The 20,863-nt window shown below is 44.8% G+C and overlaps 1 protein-coding gene across 1 annotated transcript in view; it reads right to left on the bottom strand.

Annotated features, from left to right (window-relative positions):
• TDP1 (tyrosyl-DNA phosphodiesterase 1) overlaps positions 1 to 20,863 on the bottom strand; it is a 980,389-nt gene that overhangs the window by 705,750 nt on the left and 253,776 nt on the right. Inside the window, exon 10 of the mRNA XM_086937678.1 lies at positions 12,449 to 12,634. Coding sequence (XP_086793804.1) covers positions 12,449 to 12,634 — 186 coding nt within the window. The remainder of the gene's footprint in view (positions 1 to 12,448; positions 12,635 to 20,863) is intronic.

Here is a 20,863-nt window from a genome sequence, read left to right on the forward strand (position 1 = left end):
TTGAAGAAGCAAAAAGTCTTCAGTAAAAGGAGCGCAAACAGGAGGCTCAGAAAACTGGATCCAAGTCGAAAGGCACAGAAAATATTGATAAACTGATGTCAGCACGCAGGGGTGGCGCCTACACATGGCTCCATGTCATCATGTCCACAGTCATGAGAGAGCGATGGTGCAAACTGCTGGCACACAGACACTAGTGTTAAAGATTCCAGATCCAGTCTGGTGCCTGAGAAGTTTATCAAGATGAGTAATCAGCGGATAGAAGTATCCACCAGATATTCATAGATAAGAACTATGCATTGAGCATTATGGGGCACATGCATCATTCCCGCATTTTGCGATTTCTAAATAGCGAATTTTACTGATTCGCTTTTTAGAAATCGCAAAATGCAATGCATGTAGGATTCGCATAAAAAAATGTGATTCGTTAAAATTCCTTAATTGAGATTCGCAATTAAGGAATTGATTCCCATTCATTCCTATGGGCCTAGAGGCCCATAGGAATCAATGGGAATTTAATGCGCAATTTGCGAGTACTCCATAGGTACTTGCAAATTGCACGTGCAATTTCAAGGGTTCCAAAAGCCTGTTGCACCCCTGAAATTCCAATGTTTACACGTTGCGCACACACATGCCTCAAGGGCATGTGTGTGTGTGTAAAATGTGACTTTGAAAAATGCACTTTAGTGCATTTTTCAAAGAAATTGCAAATTACCATCAACTTCTGTTTGATGGTAATTTGCGATTCCGAATAGCGAAATCTCAATAATTTTTTATTTCATGCATTGCATTTAAGGAATCGCAAATTGCGATTCCTTAAATGCAATTGCAATTAAATTAATTGCAATTTTAGTGATTTCCTAATTTGCGAACTTTGCATTTGGGATGATACATCCCAAATGCAAACACTGCGACCGCAAAAAGCAATGATGCATGTCCCCTGTGTGCCAAGCTTCCCATGACCCTTTCTCTTATTAGTGATCCTCGAATCCAATACAAAAGTCAGTCACCATATCGCTTGCATGTGGGGAGTTAAACGTCTGGCAAGAATAAGTCAAGCTATGGCCATGATATTTAACGTCTCTGCCATTATTATTTTTTTACAGTTACCAAAATGAATTTTGGGCGGCTTTTGTAACATAACAAAGACGTGTCAGAAAGCTTACTGAACCTTGATTACAAATACGTATTTTATGAAGAACAAATAGCCAAAAAAAGAGGCAGATTAGCCTCTGCCATACCACATCCTACACATCTCAAGGTGGATTTACGCTCTAATAAGAAAGAGACCATATGCAGCTCTATATATATGCAACATTTGTGGAAGTAAACTAGTTGCCATAAATTTGTCACTATCAACATATTTCCAGCATTTTCTAGACTGTGCAAAAGTCATGAACAGACTGTGGTAGCGCTCAAACAAAGCCGAACAGAACTTTTCACAGGAGTGTACTTTTATTAACACTGCCTTCGGTAAAGCCCCACAGCATTGTGGTACATGTAGTTCTTTCATCTTCCATTTTGTTTTTCAGTCATCATTCAGCAGTAAAATGCTGACCAATATTTAATGTAAATAGTTAAAACAGTTCGATTTTCACTAAGGTACTCTCCTAACCTCATGATGATTCGCTTAATCATTAAAGCTCTTTCAGAAGAACTTAATGTTCTTACTCTATTGATGGTTCAAGTGTTAAAAGCGCCATGTTGCACTCACATAAAAGGCGCATACATGTCAGGACGGCCCATCGCGGCCCTTCCCCACACACACGATGTTGCACGGCAAAATGTAACGGAACCGTAACCAACCACACAATTATTACATTCTGGCAGCTACGCAACAGCTTCCCCAGTTTACCCCCAAGGTTAATAGTTCTACCCCCACATCGGCAGTTCCGAAACCGATGGCTTTTAAATGGGAATGCTTTCACCAAATGTTATACGAGAATACACAAAAACGGAATGTGAGGGGAACACATAACAAACCCATAACCGCAGGTAATGCACCCAGCCAGGGGCTAGTAAGCATACTAATATAGATTCAAATGTTAGACACGAGGGTATCTCCCAGAATGTTTTACAGCACCTTGTCTGAAATGTCGGATATGCAATAAGGTTATGAATTCTGCTCTCCATAGTTATCTCCCAACTGACCATAGATGTATGTTAATGTGTTATAATGATATGAAGTCAATTTATACAATGAAATGCAATATCCCAATAACCAAATTTGAACAAAAACAAGCATTTGCAATGCAATAGGTCTCGCATTAGGAAAGTTTGAGCTATTGGTATTGTAAATGACAAATTTTGTATTTATGTGTTGGTTTTGAAAACAGCTAAATTAATAGCTTTGTCATTTACAATTCCAATAGTTTTAACTTTCGCAAATGTGACACCTGTAGCATTTGTAATGCAATATGTGTTGTATTTACGTGACTTTGATGTATTGATATTACAAATAATAATGGCTTTTAATTTTTTTAAATAATTAATACTTAAATAAAAGTTATTGTAATTTATAATGGCAATAGCTTAAACTTTTGTAAATAACTTTTGTTTAGATTATGTTCAGTGTATTTTATTGTTACGAAATCCAAGAACAGAAGTGAAATATTAACATGTTTTTGTGATATTTGTAATATGTAAAATGTAAATGTATAGGCATTTATATAGCGCACTACTTACCCGTAGGGTCCCAAGGCGCTTCGACCGCTGCGAAACCCTTCCTGGCTTCCCTGAGAGATGGTCCCTTAATGGGTATCTCCAGGGTGAGACCTGGCATCCCCGGCGGTCTGGTGGGGCCGTTAGTGAAGATGAGGCAAGCTAATGCCCAGAGTTGCCGAGTGTGATCGCTGATCAGAGTGGGCACCAAGGCGAGAGAATTATCGAGTCCGCTGACCCTGGTCCAGAAACCTGCCGCGCCAGGAATCGAACCCTGGTCCCGGGCCGTCCTCTGCTCTCGGGTCTGCCGCCTCTAACCAGTGAGCCACACTACTTCACTAATAAAGCTTGAAACATTGAGAGAACATATTTGAACCAGTTGTTGTTGAATGGTTGCACATATTGATGCTGTGGTGGCGCTGAGTGATGTTGTGATGGCGACGAATGATGGTGTGGCGTTCAGTGATGCTGTGGTAGCGCTGAGTGATGCTGTGGTGGTGCTGAGTGATGCTGTGGTGGTGCTGAGTGATGCTGTGGAATGAATGAATGAATAGCATTTTTATACCGTGCAAAACTTAGCCCGAAGGGGCATCAAGGCGCCAGACAAACAAACAAAAGGTCCACATTACCAGATAAATGAACCAGGGAGCCACAAAAGGCGCAGTCCCTAATATGCCTGGGAGAAAAGCCAGGTCTTCAGGTGTTTTTTTGAAGACCGCTAAAGAGGATTGGCTAGTGAGCTCCAAAGGGAGAGAGTTCCAGAGTCTAGGAGCTAAAACAGAAAAAAGCTCTGCCTATCCACTTTGCCTTTGTGAACTTGGGGACCACAAGCAAATTCTTGGAAGAAGACCGGAGGGTTCCCACTGGGGGAATACACACACAGAAGGGCCCTGATACCTTCTGAGCCTGGGCCGTAAAAAGCACCATGGGCTAAGCACAGGAGTTTAAAGGTAATCCTAGAGGGGATAGGGAGCCAGTGAAGGTCCTTTCTTGCCATAGTAGCAGAAGATCGCCTAGGGAGAGTTAAAACCATTCTGGCCGCGGCATTCTGTACCATTTGGAGACGATAAATGGAGGCTTTGCTAATGCCACCATAGAGGGCATTGCAGTAATCAAGCCTCGATAAAACCAAGGCAGCTGTAGCTTGTTTCCGAGCTGCCAGGAATAGGTAAGGGGCTATCTTCTTAAGAATTCTGATGATGCCGCAACAGGTTGCCACCGTCCTGTTTACCTGAGAGTCAAAAGATAAGGCCGGGTCAATTTGGACACCCAGGTTCCTAGCAACAGAAGTAGGGCGAGGACAATCTCCCAGGGACAGAGGCCACCATTCCTTAGACCAAAGATCCTGGCTCCCACCAAAGACCATGATTTCGGTCTTGTCGCCGTTTAGTTTAAAAAAATTACGAACCATCCAGTTAGCCACTGCTTCCATACAGGCTCTAAACTTAGGGGCAATCTCAATGGCCGGCTGGGTGATAGATACCAGGATCTGGGTGTCATCGGCGTATGATAACACATCCAGCCCAAAGGATCTTATAACCTTGGCAAGTGGGGTGAAGTAGATGTTAAATAATAAAGGGCTCAATGAAGAGCCCTGAGGGACCCCACATTGCACTTCTTGAGAATCGGAGAGGAAGTTGCCCATTTTAACTCTCTGCTACCGATGATGGAGAAAGGAAGAGAGTAAACTGAGGGCCAAGCCCCCAACTCCGATATCCCTGAGCCTCAAGATCAATATTGACGGGGACAAGGTGTCAAACGCTGCTGTGAGATCTAATTACACTAGGAGCGATGGGTGTCCCCTGTCAACCTCAGCTCGGATGGTATTAATCACGACCGTGAGAGCCGACTCAGTGCTATGAGATGATCGAAACCCATGCTGAGAGATGTCTAATAGGTTGGAACTCTCAATGAAAACAGATAGATGACGGTTTATATGGGACTCCAGGATCTTAGCTGGAGATGGAAGTAAAGAGATGGGACGATAATTGTTTAGTATTCCTGGGTCCAGGGAGGGCTTTTTTAGCAAAGGTCTGACAACAGCAGTCTTCCAGGGAGAGGGAAAAATCCCTTCACGAATTGCCAGGTTCATAACCTCTAATAAAGGAGGGAGAAGATAGCCTCTGCAGGACTTCAAAGTTTTTAAAGGCATGGGTCGAGAGGGGAGCAAGCCTTGGTAGCATCGAGAAGAAGATAGAGTGGAACATAGTGATAAAAAGGTTACTTATTATCTAAAAATGGCAAGCCCGGTGGAAAAATACAAAAACTTTTACAGAATTGAGAATCTGGCCTTAAAGTGATCATGGGATGGTACTTTACACCAGATAAGGTCCATTGAATATACTGACACACCACTAAGCAGCTGCGGGGAGACGGGACACCATTACATACTTGGTGGGTATGTCCCAGAATTAAATATTTATTGAAGGAGATTCTCGCAGTCTTCAAGGACTTGGTGTGGGTTTCTATACCAGACAGTCCTAGGTATGGGACCTCCGTAGAGGGGGGGGGCGGATTAGGAGAGGTGCCTGCTGGGAAATTGGGTGGTTGGTGGGAAACTGGAAGCTAACATATCAACTATTAGCACGCATGATAATCTCCACAAAAATGGAAACAAACAGCAGCTTCGACCAAGCACATGTAAGATAGAGATTCTTGGAAAGAATTACAATGTATCAGCTGGTAGCCCATGTTGCCAAAGACAGGGACAGATTTTTAAAGACATGACAGCCCATGTTGTTCTTCATAGAGGGAGTTCATTGGGTAGTAATGAGTTTCCCTTAAGCTTATGAATATTTTGTACTTCAATTGATGGTTTCAACCTGCACACCATATTTGAATATTAATCAATATGGTTCAAAGTGAAAAGTGAATCAATGCCTGCTGCTACGCGTGGGATCTGCCACTGTCCCTTGAGAACAAATCACTGAAAGGAGTATGGAGAACACTCAGTAGTTCAGTTGGGCTGCTCAAGTGTTTTACATGCACAATGGGATAATAAGATGCTGAGCAAGTATTGGAATATAGGGACATAACAAATAGGATAGTAGAATCTACTGAAACTAAGTGGACACTCTGATACTTCATTGCATGGCTCATCTCGCCGAGGGCTATATTAAACAAGCATTTACAATGCAATGGTTTCGCCTTTAGAAAAGTTAGAGCTATTGGCATTGCTCACACACAGAGCCCCACACACAAATCCACACACACACACACACACACAGAGCCAGACACACACACACAGAGCCAGACACACACACACAGAGCCAGACACACACACACAGAGCCAGACACGCACACACAGAGCCAGACACGCACACACAGAGCCAGACACGCACACACAGAGCCAGACGCGCACACACAGAGCCAGACGCGCCCACACAGAGCCAGACGCCCACACAGACCCAGACGCCCACACAGAGCCAGACGCCACACAGAGCCAGACGCCCACACAGAGCCAGACACCCACACAGAGCCAGACACCCACACAGAGCCAGACACCCACACAGAGCCAGACACCCCCACAGAGCCAGACCAGACACCCACACACACAGAGCCCCAGAGCATAATTCCAAGAGCTGCACGCAGTGAATTCCGGCGCCACCCACGCCCCCTAGCACCTTTCTGCAGCTCACGGCCTGCATCCGCCTCTGCCAGCAATAACTGGTGCTAGGCCGCGCCGCACTCACCACCTCCGGCGCTGGGTACACAGGGGCCCGCCTTCACTGCAGCCGCCGCAGTCACCAGCTCCAGACTCCCCCTGCTGGCAGGACCAGTGCACCTCACGTAGGCCCGGGCTTTTTATATGCTATTTATTCAATGCACAACGAGGCGCTCGTGTGGCCTCCAGAAGCAGTTCCTTAGCCCACTCCACACTTGGACCGCATGCCCGCAGGCTCTCGATCCCAGCTCCGACGGGGATGGGGGGGGGGCCTGGGGGGAGGGGGGCATGGGGGGGGTTACTGCTCACCTCAGCTTGTATCTTCACGCAATCTCGTACCCCCGATCCAGGCTAGTACTGGCACACCCTGTTCTGAGAGCGGCCTGCGCACATGCACGCTCGTGAGCCGGCTGCCTCTGTGCACCCCGAGGTTGGGAAACATTTAAGAAATGCGCCCAGGGGCGAATTTCTTCGAAAAGACTGATTAATCTACCAATAGGCGCAGGCTTCACGGGCGCCAGAGAAAAGTGAAAAACAGCCAAATATTTGTGGCAGAGGCCGGCGGAGGACAAACGGGCGAGAGGTCGGACTCCCAAAGATAGATCCATCTGGGGTTGAGTCAACAGGCATATCAAGTAGATTTGGTAATAGTGTCCAGTTTTCTCTCTCCTGTAGCGGCAGTTGTGGTATGAAGGCTACCGTTCCCTGCCTATCTCTGGATGGCAGGCACCCCATGGACCGTGAAGGGCACACCATATTTGAATATTAATCAATATGGTTCAAAGTGAAAAGTGAATCAATGCCTGCTGCTTCGCGTGGGATCTGCCACTGTCCCTTGAGAACAAATCACTGAAAGGAGTATGGAGAACACTCAGTAGTTCAGTTGGGCTGCTCAAGTGTTTTACATGCACAATGGGATAATAAGATGCTGAGGAAGTATTGGAATATAGGGACATAACAAATAGGATAGTAGAATCTACTGAAACTAAGTGGACACTGATACTTCATTGCATGGCTCATCTCGCCGAGGGCTATATTAAACAAGCATTTACAATGCAATGGTTTCGCCTTTAGAAAAGTTAGAGCTATTGGCATTGCTCACACACAGAGCCCCACACACAAATCCACACACACACACACACACAGAGCCAGACACACACACACAGAGCCAGACACACACACACAGAGCCAGACACACACACACAGAGCCAGACACGCACACACAGAGCCAGACACGCACACACAGAGCCAGACACGCACACACAGAGCCAGACACACACACACAGAGCCAGACGCGCCCACACAGAGCCAGACGCCCACACAGAGCCAGACGCCACACAGAGCCAGACGCCCACACAGAGCCAGACACCCACACAGAGCCAGACGCCCACACAGAGCCAGACGCCCACACAGAGCCAGACACCCACACAGAGCCAGACACCCCCACAGAGCCAGACCAGACACACAGAGCCCCAGAGCATAATTCCAAGAGCTGCACGCAGTGAATTCCGGCGCCACCCACGCCCCCTAGCACCTTTCTGCAGCTCATGGCCTGCATCCGCCTCTGCCACCAATAACTGGTGCTAGGCCGCGCCGCACTCACCACCTCCGGCGCTGGGTACACAGGGGCCCGCCTTCACTGCAGCCGCCGCAGTCACCAGCTCCAGACTCCCCCTGCTGGCAGGACCAGTGCACCTCACGTAGGCCCGGGCTTTTTATATGCTATTTATTCAATGCACAACGAGGCGCTCGTGTGGCCTCCAGAAGCAGTTCCTTAGCCCACTCCACACTTGGACCGCATGCCCGCAGGCTCTCGATCCCAGCTCCGACGGGGATGGGGGGGGGGCCTGGGAGGAGGGGGTATGGGGGGGGTTACTGCTCACCTCAGCTTGTATCTTCACGCAATCTCGTACCCCCGATCCAGGCTAGTACTGGCACACCCTGTTGTGAGAGCGGCCTGCGCACATGCACGCTTGTGAGCCGGCTGCCTCTGTGCACCCCGAGGTTGGGAAACATTTAAGAAATGCGCCCAGGGGCGAATTTCTTCGAAAAGACTGAATAATCTACCAATAGGCGCAGGCTTCACGGGCGCCAGAGAAAAGTGAAAAACAGCCAAATATTTGTGGCAGAGGCCGGCGGAGGACAAACGGGCGAGAGGTCGGACTCCCAAAGAAAAGATCCGTCTGGGGTTGAGTCAACAGGCATTTCAAGTAGATTTGGTAATAGTGTCCAGTTTTCTCTCTCCTGTAGCGGCAGTTGTGGTATGAAGGCTACCGTTCCCTGCCTATCTCTGGATGGCAGGCACCCCATGGACCGTGAAGGGCAGGGCATGTCGCCCTCGCCTACCCCCATTCGGGCTGTCCTTTGAAGCCACTGCTCTTGGCGGCAGCTATGTTCAGCTTGACGCAGAGCAAGTTTCTTAAATTTTACGTCATCGGAGAACCAACGTTGTGCTTTCTTGAGGTCTGAGTGGTTCAGAATAACAATGTGAATAGAAAAGAATAGGACATGTCTAACTCTGATGGGACCTGTCAAGCTGCTATGAGAGAGAACATGCATACTAAAGCTGCACATTTAAGGACAGTGTAGTAACACTACTATACATGAGAGCTTGCAGTCCATCTAAAGAATCCAGTCTCTATTTTTCCTACCTATTACAATCTAGTGATGACATCACTAGTCAGCTGTGATAAGAACATGATGTGTCAGAAAAAATCAAGAGTGCTTGAAGCATTTACTGCTGTTCTGCCAAGTCTACATAATCCTGTTCTCTTAAATGTCAAAACTGCTGACTCCATTCCATTCAAAAACCTTTATTCGATTTTTTACAATCATAAAAGCATATACAACCAGCAATACATCAGGAATACAGTTTAAAAAAGATGGCTGGCATGAATTCATATAAAACCCAATAAAAAAGAGAAGATTTTAGATCAATAAAACCACAGGTTAAAAAGTTAAAACATTGGATTTATCGACACTATATATGTACAATATAAAAATAATTAAATCAAATCAAGGACAAAGTGCAATTTGGCGCGCCCTCAAGATCCAAGCCCAGTATAGGACTCTCCCAGTGGCTCCTATTTGTTACTTAGCCTCTTCCATGGTGGATCCCCATACTCAGCCTCCAAGGAGCTGGAAACCTCAATAGAAGCACCTCCCTCTCACATTATGACCCACCAGTCACCGCTTCCCCTCTGGTACAAATAATGGCCAGTCAACCAGAAAACCAGTTGCCTCTCTTCTAGATTTAATTTAAATGTTATATGAACCAATACATATACTGTGTGTGCCTATATATATCCCCCCATATCAACACAAAAATGCCTCTCGAAACCAAAACTTCACTAAAATACAACTTTCATTCCTAACCCCCTGACAAAGTTAGGATGACCAAGCCTTGATTAGTGTAGCTCTCCTAAAAAATGCAGATCTGTCTCGAATCAGAGAGTGTATTAATGTTTTCAAGCAACACTGGCCAGCTGCACATTGAGGGTCACCTATATCTGAGTGTTAACACTTAGAGCTGAGTGCGACTGGTTGATGCTTTGCAGCAGGACTCCAGCACTAAAGCTCTGCTTGGGATGGATTACAGATCAGCACGCAGGAAATGTCAAACTGGAACATAAATACTATGAATTAAAACCAGTGCTCTGCTAAAAACGTACAAATAGGGGTTCATTACATATTAACTCACAGACAGTTTTGGCAGGCAGGCCCCTGCTGGCATCTGCCATTTTGAAAAGATTCCATTTCTATGGCAACACAAACAGAAAGTCTCATTTTGGTAGCTTCCACTGCAGAATTCATTTATAGTATAGACAATTTTTAAAGAACCTCATGAGATACAAACACTTTGTAGCACACTTTGAATTTTCTACACACTGCCTGCCACCTTTCCCTTCGTAACTGCACGTTGGAGTGCTATAGTCTAAACCGTTTTATGGCAATGTTATCCAACATCGATTTACAAAGGTTGCAGTATCTCCACATTTCCATGGTAACCACTGAGTATGCAACATTTCCCATTTAGATTCACTGTATGCAAATGTAACTCGTGTATATCCTGAAGCATGGAACTGACCCCCTGGACGTAAACCACAGCACCTATTCGGGTGCAGTCCGCAGCTTTCTTCCATGAATTACTTGGGATCAACAAAGCGTGCAATAGTTAGCACAAGCAGTTACACCATACATTTGGAAAAGATCACTATGTATTGTTAGTGCAGGGATCTAAAACCCTAGGCCAGCAACCCTGGCATCTGTTTTAATTGATTGAATCAATGCTCAGCTTGCAGCCTAGCAGACTTAACACCAGCATCTTTCCCCCCAAGTTAACAATCTCTCACATACAGTCGCTATTGACCTGTAGAGAGAAACATTAATAAGAGCAACAGAAGATCTACCAGAGTCTGTATCAAGTGATTCGTAATAATGGCGTCATATTTCAATACCACGCGACTATCTTTTGGAGAAAATTCAACTAAAATATAATTGTAACTTGCACTGTAATTCATCTTCGAGCAACAGTAGAACATGTTTCTTTGCAAATGCATTCATTTCAAATCATCGAGTGAACTGAATTTGAATTTGGCAATTTCGAAGTCTGCATCATACGTCAATCATACAACCGAAACAATCTAGAACATTTTAAAGTCAACAATACCCCTTAGTTAGTTGTACAATGAAATCATACAAAAGCCTACACACTTCACAAATCAAGCATGATTACAAATCTAGTGATTACTGACGATTCACGTACAAGCACAAGATTATCTGCTGAGCAGCCTTTCGATGTCATATTCCATCTCAAAAGCATGTTCGCTGTGAGCAGAAAATCAGATACAACATTTGCCATAAATTGGCAACTATCGGTAAACTTGCATCATCAGCCAAAGGACAACATCGCTGCCATTTCTTTCAGCAAACAACAGAAAAGCCTACCTTAAACACGGACAGCGGGGGGGGGGGGGGGGGAGGCACACGGACAGCGGGAGGGGGGCGGGCAGGCACACGGACAGCGGGAGGGGGGAGGGAACGACAAGAAAGGCACTCACCTGGACTTCCTCCGGCGGCGGAATGACCAAATGAAACCTCGACGTCGGAAAAAATAAACCCCACCCACGGCCGCGATGATGATCGGAGAGGGAAGAAATTGCGGGAACGCCCACGAATCTGGTCCGGCCATGACGGACAGATCTCTGTTCCAATGGCTAGCCTCCATTTATGGAGCTAGCCAATGGAACAGAGGGGCGGATTCCAAGCCACACTGTTTCTAATATTAGATTTCGCCTGCGCCGAAAAGCTGCGCAGAGCGCAGCCTTCGGTGAGGCGAAACCTAATAAAGTGCCCTGGGTTCATCTTACTAGGGCTAATACTACTTAAAGTTCTCTGGAGACGCAACAGGTGTGTGCATTAGCTTCTTGCATGGCCTCTGCTGTAATACAAATCGTACCGGTGTGCTGAGGGGTGTTCCTTCATTTGCATCGGGCGTGACCATTGCAAACGAAAAAAACACTTTACCTCTGCCCCAGCACCGTATTATGGACGAATGCACAGAGAGACCGCCGGGAGGCGCACAAACGAGTGGTGCACAGACTGTGCACCCCTGTGGGGGCCACCTGAAAGGTCAGAAAGTGGGTCTCAATGGATCCTCCCTAGACATCAACATGCAGGTCATTCAATGCACCCGCCTGCAGGGGCGATCTTTATCCCTATTTGTAAAGCAGGTCGGGTGGCACATGCACTATGAAAGACGGCTCGGTGGCTTCAAACAGCCAGTCCTCCTTCACTAATGCGCTACTCCCAGTGCAGGTACAAGCTCCCAGCTGCCCTGGGGGCAGCACATTATCTGTAATAGGGTGCACTGTCCCTGTTTGCGCCAAGTGCACCTATATAAAGATGCACCACAACGCACACATAGAAAGTAATTCCTATGTATCATGCAGACTACATATCGCTTTCACATCCAATACCTTTCTAGGTCATTGACATGTATTCTTTCCAAATCTTTGACAACCCAAAGCTACAAGGCATACCAAAGTCAGTGCGCTATACCAAAAGCATATAGAATAAACAATAATTTTAAAAACTGCACTTTGCAAAGAGATATGAGGTATTTACCAACTGAAGCTCACTCTCCTTTCGTGCCAATGTTCTTGCATCTTTCCCCAATGTCACCAGACTATCTCTGAACTCTGAGTAAAGCCACTTAGATTTGTCAGCTCCCATTGATCCGATGCTTGAAAACTGGCAGACCACTGGCCAGGTCTCTTCGTCTGCCAGTCCTGAGGCATGTTCTTTTAAAAGCTGAGGGACAAAATGCAGAAATCAAACAAAAATAAAACAGGTTCACCACTTCTGAAACTACTATGATGGCTTTTCAGATGCTCAATGTTGAAGAATAAAAAGCTACTAACCTCTCACAGAGTGTGTCCCGGGATGAGCTCTCAGGCCACCAATACGATGAAGTTATGAAAGGTTCTAGGAGCATGCTATTAACCAGTAATGTGACTTGGGACTGAACCTTTGACTATCACTCATAATGCTACAGAGGGTGTAAATAATGCCCCACCAGTGGCCACATCTATGTTACGTTTAGGAAAAAGGTGTTGCATAAAGCATGTGGTGAGCAGAAAGCCAAGGGAGGTTGCATTTGAAAAATATCAACAATGGAGAACCACTGGTACAGTGTAAGATCTTTCCTACTCTAGTACAAGTTTCCAGAAAAAAATAAACTCCAAATGAGGTAGACCTTCCAGTTTCTTGTTATCAGGATGAAATTCCATTAAGATTTCCATTTTGTCTCATTTTGTTTCCATCTTGGTCATATGTCAGCCAAAGGCTGAAACAGGCACAGTAACTGTTTACTACTACTGACCCACCATCTTAACCTGGCGAAGGCTAACACCTCACCTAAAGGTATATCTAATGCCAGAGAATTCCATTTTAGATTTCTAATAGTGGACTGACAAAGAAACTAATTTGCTGGCAAGAAATCTAAGTTGGTTACCAGGGGGGAATAAATTCCAAATTGGCTCACTTGCATAAGCCTAGAGCATCGAGAGTCATGGGTGAGCTCCCCGCCGAAAAGCTCTCTCGTCCCAAACACTGGAAAACTCTGGAATGCCTCAACTCGATACTAGTAGTGAACTTGGTGACCAGGATGGATTTTACCAGCAAGGGCACTCTCTACTCTAAGAAGTAAAAATATACAATAGGAATGAGAAGTGCCCATATTAACAAAGTGCTGAAGAAGAACGATTCTTGGGGTGAATCTGTGCACAAGGTAGTTTCCCTGCTAGTGGTCTCTGGCTACAGAACTAACATCCTTGCGCCCCCTATGAGACTAAACTGGTCCTTTTGGCCACATTTTCCTTGCAGTCTTTTCTAGGGCTTTTCTGGTGAAAACAAAGTTTACCACTTTAGTAAGCCAGAGATTTGCATACATGGCAGTCCTCTCACCTATTTCTCCATCTTGGGCCTTTAAGGGGTCAAAAATAAATAGATAAAAAGAGTGTCCTACCTTTCTTGTTTTCAAAACTGTGAAGAGGACAACTCTACAAAGGCACAGTTCATCTAACGAATTGTATGGCATCGGGGTATAAATATAAGATCATACTATATGTACATGAATCTTGATTACTTATAAATAAGTATACAAAGTAGCAGTCGCCAGTGTGTAGTTATGGTTCATCTACACCTTGAAAAGGTATTTTTTCCATTTGCCTATATTCATGCCCCTCTTACCCCCAATAAACAGATAAGCACCAAATCTGGCACTCCTCACCTACTCAACAAAGATCTGGAAGGCCAATATTTGTGCAGTTCTGTGCATAGAGAAAGAAATAGCCACGGCCCAAACTACTGAACTGATTTCGACTAAACTGGTGATGAATATGGAGCTTTACTCAGGAAGTGTGCTTTGGTTGGTTAGGTGTAAATCCATTCAGTAGTTTTGGAGGGAGTAGCATTTGAAAAATGTGTCAGGTGGGCTTGAAAGGGTTAACACCTTTGCATAACTTTGTCAGGTAAAAAGCAATTTGTTGATATACTTATAATGTTGTCTCTGTTTGATGAACGTCAATGAAATTTGGGAAGCACTTAAAGTTTTGAGATTCCTCTATTTTCAAATTCAGATCAATGGGAGACACAGTTAACAAGCATTTACAATGCAACGGTTTCGCCTTTGCAAAAGTTAGAGCTATTGGCATTGTTAATGACAACATTTTTATTTATGTGTTGGTTTTGAAAACAGATAAATAAATGGCAGTCATTTAAAATGCCAATAGCTTATTGCAATAGCTTATTGTTTCGCAAATGCGCTGAAAAGGGAATTACGCATAAAACAAACATGGAATTACGCATAAAATGAGTGTAAATCAAAAAGTTAAATAGCACATAAATGCTCCCCAAAATATATTCTGTGCCACAAAAATGTTTTGTCTTATGCCACAAAATGTGTTACTCCATGCTTAAATCTTCTAGGAGTTTGGAACCGCTTATGGTATGGTTCTGGCTAAAATTAATGTATAACGTCTGCACATAGAAAGCTGCAAGACATAAGCCGTAAACAGAACTGCCAAAAGTACTGTGCCATTAAATTAACAAAATTGAGGAAGGAAGCGCCTCTGTGACACCCTTGAGGTTTCAACTCTTGTGAGTCAAGACATCTCTCCTCACAGTCAGAACTGGTAATAAATAGCATATTACATATTACACTTCTAACACATTCATATATTCCATCCTCACACAACCACTCACCTGCCCTGCATTTATGTGCCTTAAAATATATGTAATAACCAATTGTAACCAAACATGAACCTGACAATATGTTCATACACTGAATTGACACCCAGTTTGTACTTCCTATTTCAGCCCACGTTTTCATACAATATCAAAGAGTGACTTTGAACAGGTTATGCCAATCCATCATCGTCTAGCATAAAACATACAATGGTGGTAGCAGTTGCCAAACTTAATGGCATAACCTTCAACCACTCCGATGGGTTCAATTCCAAATAAAGCGCAGTAGCCTAGGATTAAACAAATGATAATACACATTTAGGTAAGGATGTTTATTATCACACCTATAGAGTAATATCTTCAGAAAATTCCTTATGGGATCTGAAACGATGATAACATTAAGATGTAATTGTGCACTAAATACTACAGGCTGCAGAAAATCCAAATGAAAAGACAAGTTCAAGATCACTGTTCAAGAGAGGCATTCTGGGTAATTCCCCACCCAAAGTATACAACACGTGGACATAAAAACACACACCCTCATTGGCAAAGAGCACGTTCATGGCAATGCGTCTTTCTTCATTTACTAAATGTGTTCTCCAGGCCCACACGACTGACCAATGAATTGAAGGATTTTCCTCGGTGCTTAAAATGGAAAAATAGAGGTGCAGGAAAAATAGAAGGGCTTGTTTCTGGGAAGTGCTGCTACTTTCCAAGTAAAAGTATTATGTTTCTCTTGAGAAGAGCAGGTACGCTCTCTCTCAAAATAAAACCAAGTGCAGGTGCACAGTACCGGCCCATTTAAAGCACTGTCTTTCTATACCAGTGCTGATTTTGTGCTTGCTTGGAGTGTCCCTTATTATGGGTTTTCTTTCCTTTTCACTGTAAGTTTATTGTGCCAGGGCCTCGTTGTGAGGGCGCGTTTTACTTAGTTGTTTTTTTAAAATATACAATGCTCCGGTTCACGTAGGTTGAATGCTTAGCCTGCCGAGTTTGGGTACCACTTTTCTCACACCCAAAAGGGTGTTCGGATGAGCCGAGCCAGGGTGTGGCGAGCACCGTGGAACGACTAGCAGTTCTGGGAAAAGGAGAGAAAATAGTTGATAATGTGGCATTATCCTGCCGCTCGGGCTCACACCACCGGGATGTTGTGAGACTGTCTGGGTGAGCTGATGTCACTTCAGAGGTGCGTCATTTGCTCGAATGAAGCATATTTCGAGAAAAGGGGAGGGGCGAGCCTAGTGGAAACATTGGTAATTAGCAGTGGAAAGCCTGGAGGGTTGTTGGTTTTCTTTCTTAATGTGACTTGCACCCTATCAAAAACCATCAGGAATAACAAACATTCATGTGCAAAGAAACGTCATGATAGCCTATTTAGTTGTTATAATCGTATTTTTTGCCAGCAGACCGATTTAGTTGCAGCATAAACGTTGGGGATGTCGAGAAGCTTGTCCGGGGCGGGAAACAGAGGGGGAGAAAGGGTGGAGATATTGGGGAAGCAGGGAAAGAGTGAGGTTAGGCACACCCAAGTGGGGATAGAGAGAGGACACGCAGATGAGACAGAGAGGAGAGACTGGCAGAGTCACTGGAAGTTTAGATTACTAGATCTGTTTATATTAAAAGGAAGAAAGCGGAGGGGGGCAAAGAGACGAGAATAAAGAGAGAAAGAGATTGGGTGGAGTATACTGCAATCAGCTGATAAACTTGTTTTTATTACTGTATATGTTAATGTTTGTGGGTGTGCGCTCGCGTGCTTGCGAACCTCGTTGTACAACAATAAATTATTGTGTATTTTTTTTTTCAATTTCTGTACCCACCCCCTCTTGCCTAATCTTTCAAACCAGTTTATTATCACCTGGCATACATGATGTGCAACAGTGTATTGTCACAGGCGAGTGCCACATTGATAAAAAAAAATAAAAAGTAGTGGTTAGGGGGACGACCCCACTTTTATCACGATGGGATAATTTAATAAAGGACGCGCACTTGAATGGCTCCATTTTATACATTGCTGAAATCCCAGCCCACGACCTCCGAGCTCAGCGGCCAAGTGAAGGAAGAAGGGCGAGTTGGGCGCCCTTTGTCACCCGAGCAGCCTGCTGCTGGACTCCCGGCTACCTACCCCTGGTCGGGCTCTGAGCCTGGGCCACAATGCGGGATGAAAGCGTGCTCTCCCTGTACCGAAACGGATAATGTGCCCCCACCCCTCCCCCTTCTTGACACAACACACTGAGACTAATCGCTCATAATTTAGGGGGAGGGGCGAGGGGTCATCTATTGTGCCGAAAGTGCAAATGGTCAGCACATGAGGCGTCACTCCCTGTGCTCCTGATGGAGAAAAGGTACCACAGGAAAAAACATAATATTTCAGTTTACATCCCTATTAAATCATTGCCTTGTTTGGAATGATTACCTGTGAATAACAGCAACAGCGCCAAGTACCTTGCAAGATCATTCCATCCTTTGCCCCTCGTCTCTAATGTGCAGCTCTGTAATTCAAGGCCTTCATGTATTTAATAATGATATGTGAGGCACTTAGATTTTCCATCCATCTACAACACTGTGTGCCCAGGCCTGAGCTTTTCCTTTACAAGTACTTGTTATTATTATATGCATTGAATAGTTGAAGCAAACAAGAACTACAATTCCCAGAGTGCATTCATTTTCAATGGAAAGCCCAGAACCAAAAAACATGGTGCCAAGGCTACTTGCGCATTTACACATTCCTGCTTTAAAACAAATTAAGCGCGCCCTGACATTTCACAAGATGATAAGCACATTCACTGGAATTTTTCTGTGCTCAGCATATTTGGTCTTTATGAAATGTTATTGTTTGTTACTACTTTCAATAGAATGAAAGATTTTTGCCAGTTGGCAGCACGAGTAGCAACTGCTCCCCAAGTTCTCATTAGTTTATTTACCACCCTTGGCTATCTGCATCTGTGTATTTAATTGCTGACGATTGATTCTTGGTGATAAATCACTTTATTCCGAGGAGGGAGTCGTTCTTTCAAAATGAGGGCGTGTTACCATCAGCTGGTAGGCATTGATGTGAATCGGATAACTGTGCAACAAATGCCTGCCCGGATGTGCTCGCTGCACAAACAGCCCATTGTTTCCAGCAGTGCCAGTTGTCTATTAATGAAAAGAGGAATACAATTGTATTAATTTGCGGGAAAGGCATACTCAATTTCTGATGTATGACACTAGTACACTTTTTTCATCCGCTCTCTTAGCAATCCTTCACACCATCCCCGAGCCCCTCCTGTACATTCAGTGCTATGAATGTTAAACGTATTCTTAAATTAAACAAAAATGTAACACTGCAACAGTTCGAAAGTACAGAGTGGCCGCGTAAGAGGTGCAAACTGATATTTAGATTTATTTTGGTCTATTTCAGGTTTTTGTACTATAAGAAATTTACACAACATAAACGTTCTTGTTTTGTGCAAAGGTCGGGAGAGCGTGACACTGGCGCCAGAACACAGGGATTTCAGGGGTGATTTTTGTATCTAATCAGGCTCTCCAGGGGAGGATTTGTCCGCCCTTGCAAAGGTGTCTTGGTGCTAGAAAATAAGGGAACGGTGTCTGTTGTGGGCTTAGGCGCAGTCAAGCTGGCATTACGGCTCAGTGAGATAAGCACGCGCCAGTGAGCTGCTTGGTGGTTGAGGCTTTAAGTCTGAATCTGCTAAGGCCAATATAGCTGCCAAGCCTTCCGTGGTCAATACATTGAGTGGCGTGTATTGCATAATAACAACACTTGCGATTTATAGCGCTTAGAAATAGCAGGTGTGGGGTGAAGCGCTACTTTAAAAACAAAGTATTTCTATTTTTTACAGGCTCCGAGTTATGGTGACCAGGCTCGGATGGAATTGTTAGCAGAGGTGGCAGACGGTTGTGCAGCCTCAGCAGTCCCTGCAGATAATGATTTACACTTATCACAAAGTGTGCATGAGAGCTGCATTGACGCCTTCTCGAGGGTGCCAGAGGCCAATCGAATCCGCGCTTTTAACCCTTGCGCGCGGCGCCGAACACGTCACGCGAGGCCAGTCTCCCCTCCCGCCCCCCCCCCCATACAGACCACAACCGCCCCCACGCATGTACCAAGAGCGGCGCCTCTTCACGACTGCAGATGTGTCTGCTGAGAGAGAAGCAGTGCGTGTGTAAAAAGGTCGGCAGCGCCTGTCGTGACATATCACAACCACTAGTCTCGGTCGTGTCTGTCGTGACACCATCATTCACAAGACGCGCCTGCGCCGCATTTATCTCGACATATCATTCGATGCTGGGTTGCTACGGTGAAGGCACAGGTCATCAGTCATACCCCATAGAGACACTGCCCATCTGTGAAGCAGCTGTAGGTTGTCTTGGTTACACGAAAAAATGAAGACAACAAAAACAAGTCAGGTCCCGGGCCGCGCTGTGATGGGCTGACGTCACGGGGGTGTCCCGGGCCGGAAGCCAATCATAGCGCGGCCCGGGAATGACGTCACGGGGGGTGTCCCGGGCCGGCAGCCAATCGCAGCGCGGCCCGAGACAAAGGGGCGGGGCTTAAAAAAGCACCAGAAACGCCCCCGAATCGCGTTTTCAAGAGAAAGGGCGATTGACAGCCTCTGTCTCCCAATGGCTAGCCTCCATTTATGGAGCTAGCCAATGAGAGGCAGAGGCTGCGCCGACATCCATACTGAAGACAAAAGTTTTCAAACTGGGAGGGGCACTTTCGTGCCCCTCGCCAGGTTCGAAACCTAAAAGGGGGCGAGAGGAGGGGGCAGGCAAAATAATTTCCATTTGCTAATAGGTTTAGCACTGTGGAAGTATGGGCACAAAATTTGGCAGAAGTTGTCTCGTAGTATCTCGCTAATCCATTAAGGTGGGGCAGAAATGGAGCAAAAGGGGAGGAGTTTCAATGAACCTTTAATTTCCCTATAACTTTGGAGTTGTTTGATGAATCTGGAGCACATGCTGCGGGCAGTTAGAAAGTTTCACCCACAGCAGGTACTTCAGGTTAAGATCCTGTGGAGCAGGAGGGGGCAATGTAAAATGGAGGTGGTCAAAAATTATTTTACTTATGAATAACTTTGGCACACCTTAAGTCACGCCCGTCACCATGCTCACTACACTCCTTTGAGGATGCCAAGTATGAAAATTAAAAGCTGCCTACGAAGAGCAAAACCAGGCAAGTGCAAAAGTTATTGTGCATGTTACACATCAAAGCTGGCAAATAACAGGGCTTTTTCGGTTTTGTATTTACTAAACCATAACTGGGCTTAAACTGTGTTTTTCAGTGACTGACAAACACTGAGACTGACACACACACACACTTTTAAATATCAAATAATACACCTCCGTTTAGAGATGTTTCGATAAATAAAAAGTGACATTTTTTGACAACACGTAGATGATGTCACACTTAAAACTATACAGTGCAACGAATGGGAAATATGTTTTTTTTAATGAAAATACAAAATTTACGGTTATCACAGTTAAATGCTATGACATATAAAACTTTATAAACAAATAAATAAACATCAGTCACCCAGCATCAACCCAAAGCCCTTCCAGAATTTTCGGAAAATATTGAATAATCGTACATTTTTATGGGAAAAGGGAAAAATCTATTTGGGCATGAAAATCTGTAGCACGTGTACGTGAAAACTACATTCTATTCTATTATCGGATTATTAGTGCGCATGGCTACCCATAAGGTCCTCCCAGCGCCATCTAAACATAGGACAACTATCCTGCGGAAGCTCATCAAACAGTCTAGTCTTTAGTATTTACCTAAACTTCAGT

The sequence above is a fragment of the Lissotriton vulgaris genome, chromosome 9, assembly GCF_964263255.1.
Source record: "Lissotriton vulgaris chromosome 9, aLisVul1.2, whole genome shotgun sequence".
NCBI classification, from domain to species: Eukaryota; Metazoa; Chordata; class Amphibia; order Caudata; family Salamandridae; genus Lissotriton; species Lissotriton vulgaris.